The sequence below is a fragment of the Sceloporus undulatus genome, unplaced genomic scaffold (assembly GCF_019175285.1).
Source record: "Sceloporus undulatus isolate JIND9_A2432 ecotype Alabama unplaced genomic scaffold, SceUnd_v1.1 scaffold_42744, whole genome shotgun sequence".
Lineage (NCBI taxonomy): Eukaryota > Metazoa > Chordata > Lepidosauria > Squamata > Phrynosomatidae > Sceloporus > Sceloporus undulatus.
In genome coordinates, this window is record NW_024845654.1 from 1 (window position 1) to 1,036 (window position 1,036).

Here is a 1,036-nt window from a genome sequence, read left to right on the forward strand (position 1 = left end):
CCCCCCAGATAAATCCCCTTTCCCCATCTTTCTCACACACACTGCTTTACAAAATAAAATATGAGAATTGTTTTAAATTCAGAAGTACTTTATTTATTCCTCTTTTATTTATTTATTCATTTTTTAACACAGCGGTCGCAAGAATTGAGGAAATAGTTGTATTTTACACGATACACTAGCTTTTCAGCAAAGTGTAAATAAATTTTATCATTTTCTTTAATTAGCAGTGCTATTGTGTCTGAAGGAAAGTTGGAACTTAAAACACGATTTTGTATTTGAGAACCCATGATAAGGTGCTTCGTATTCAAAGACAGAGAATCTAAAGCAACTGCAAGAGTAATCACATATTGCAGATATTTTTTCATGTCCAGCTTAGAACACAGAGATTTTAAAACAGAATTAATATATTTACTGTCCCACATTAAACAACAGTGAGCTTCTTGATTTCCTTCATCATATAAGCACCCCGGACATTTTTGCTTTAAACTTTCAAATTTTACATGTTGAATTATTGCATAAAAGACAACTTTCATTAACTTGTTCATAACTCCTCCTCTTTTCTTTGGAGCCACGATGTGCTGCTCTTCCACTCCCAGGTCAAGGGCTTGATTCACTTGTTCGTGAGGGTCCCCATCATAACGAGGGCCTTCGGTCGCGTAACAGCTACAACTTGCCTTGTCATCGAGTGTGGACTCCTGCAAAAATAATATTTAAAACTAATTTAAAAACACTTTACTATACAGTTTCAGATTACTGCTCTTTTGCCCCCCTCATCCATACATACACACCTCCTCTGCATCACATTCAGTCTCCACACCATCAGAATTTTGGGGAGACTCTTCTGCTTCAAAGTCCTTTGAAAACAGCTGCTTGATCACTTCGCATTTTTTAAGGGTATCTCGCCTCCTTGCAACACATCGTTTTTTGATCGGAGGAGCAGCAGTAATATCAAGTGATGCCACGGGTGTCATCTCTTCGAAATTCAGCATTTTTTGCAGGTAGGTCGTCAAATGCGATAGCCGGCGGTAGCTGAGGG

At 38.1% G+C, this 1,036-nt stretch overlaps 1 protein-coding gene across 1 annotated transcript; it reads right to left on the bottom strand.

Moving 5' to 3' along the window:
* Nucleotides 1-82: 82 nt before the first annotated feature.
* On the bottom strand, nt 83-1,030 carry LOC121918829. The gene is made up of 2 exons (XM_042444809.1): nt 789-1,030; nt 83-695 (listed from the first exon to the last, which is right to left on the bottom strand). The coding sequence occupies exons 1-2, from the start codon at nt 987-989 to the stop codon at nt 117-119; spliced, it is 780 nt and encodes a 259-aa protein (XP_042300743.1). The 5' UTR covers nt 990-1,030; the 3' UTR covers nt 83-116.
* Between the last annotated feature and the right edge of the window lie 6 nt (nt 1,031-1,036).

Bases quoted from the DNA above. Each gene is read 5' to 3' on its own strand.
- LOC121918829 (XM_042444809.1), bottom strand. From the start codon at position 989: ATGCTGAATTTCGAAGAGATGACACCCGTGGCATCACTTGATATTACT. The intron at 696-788 runs GTGTGTATGTAT...TTATTTTTGCAG, and splicing joins CTGAATGTGATGCAGAGGAG to GAGTCCACACTCGATGACAA.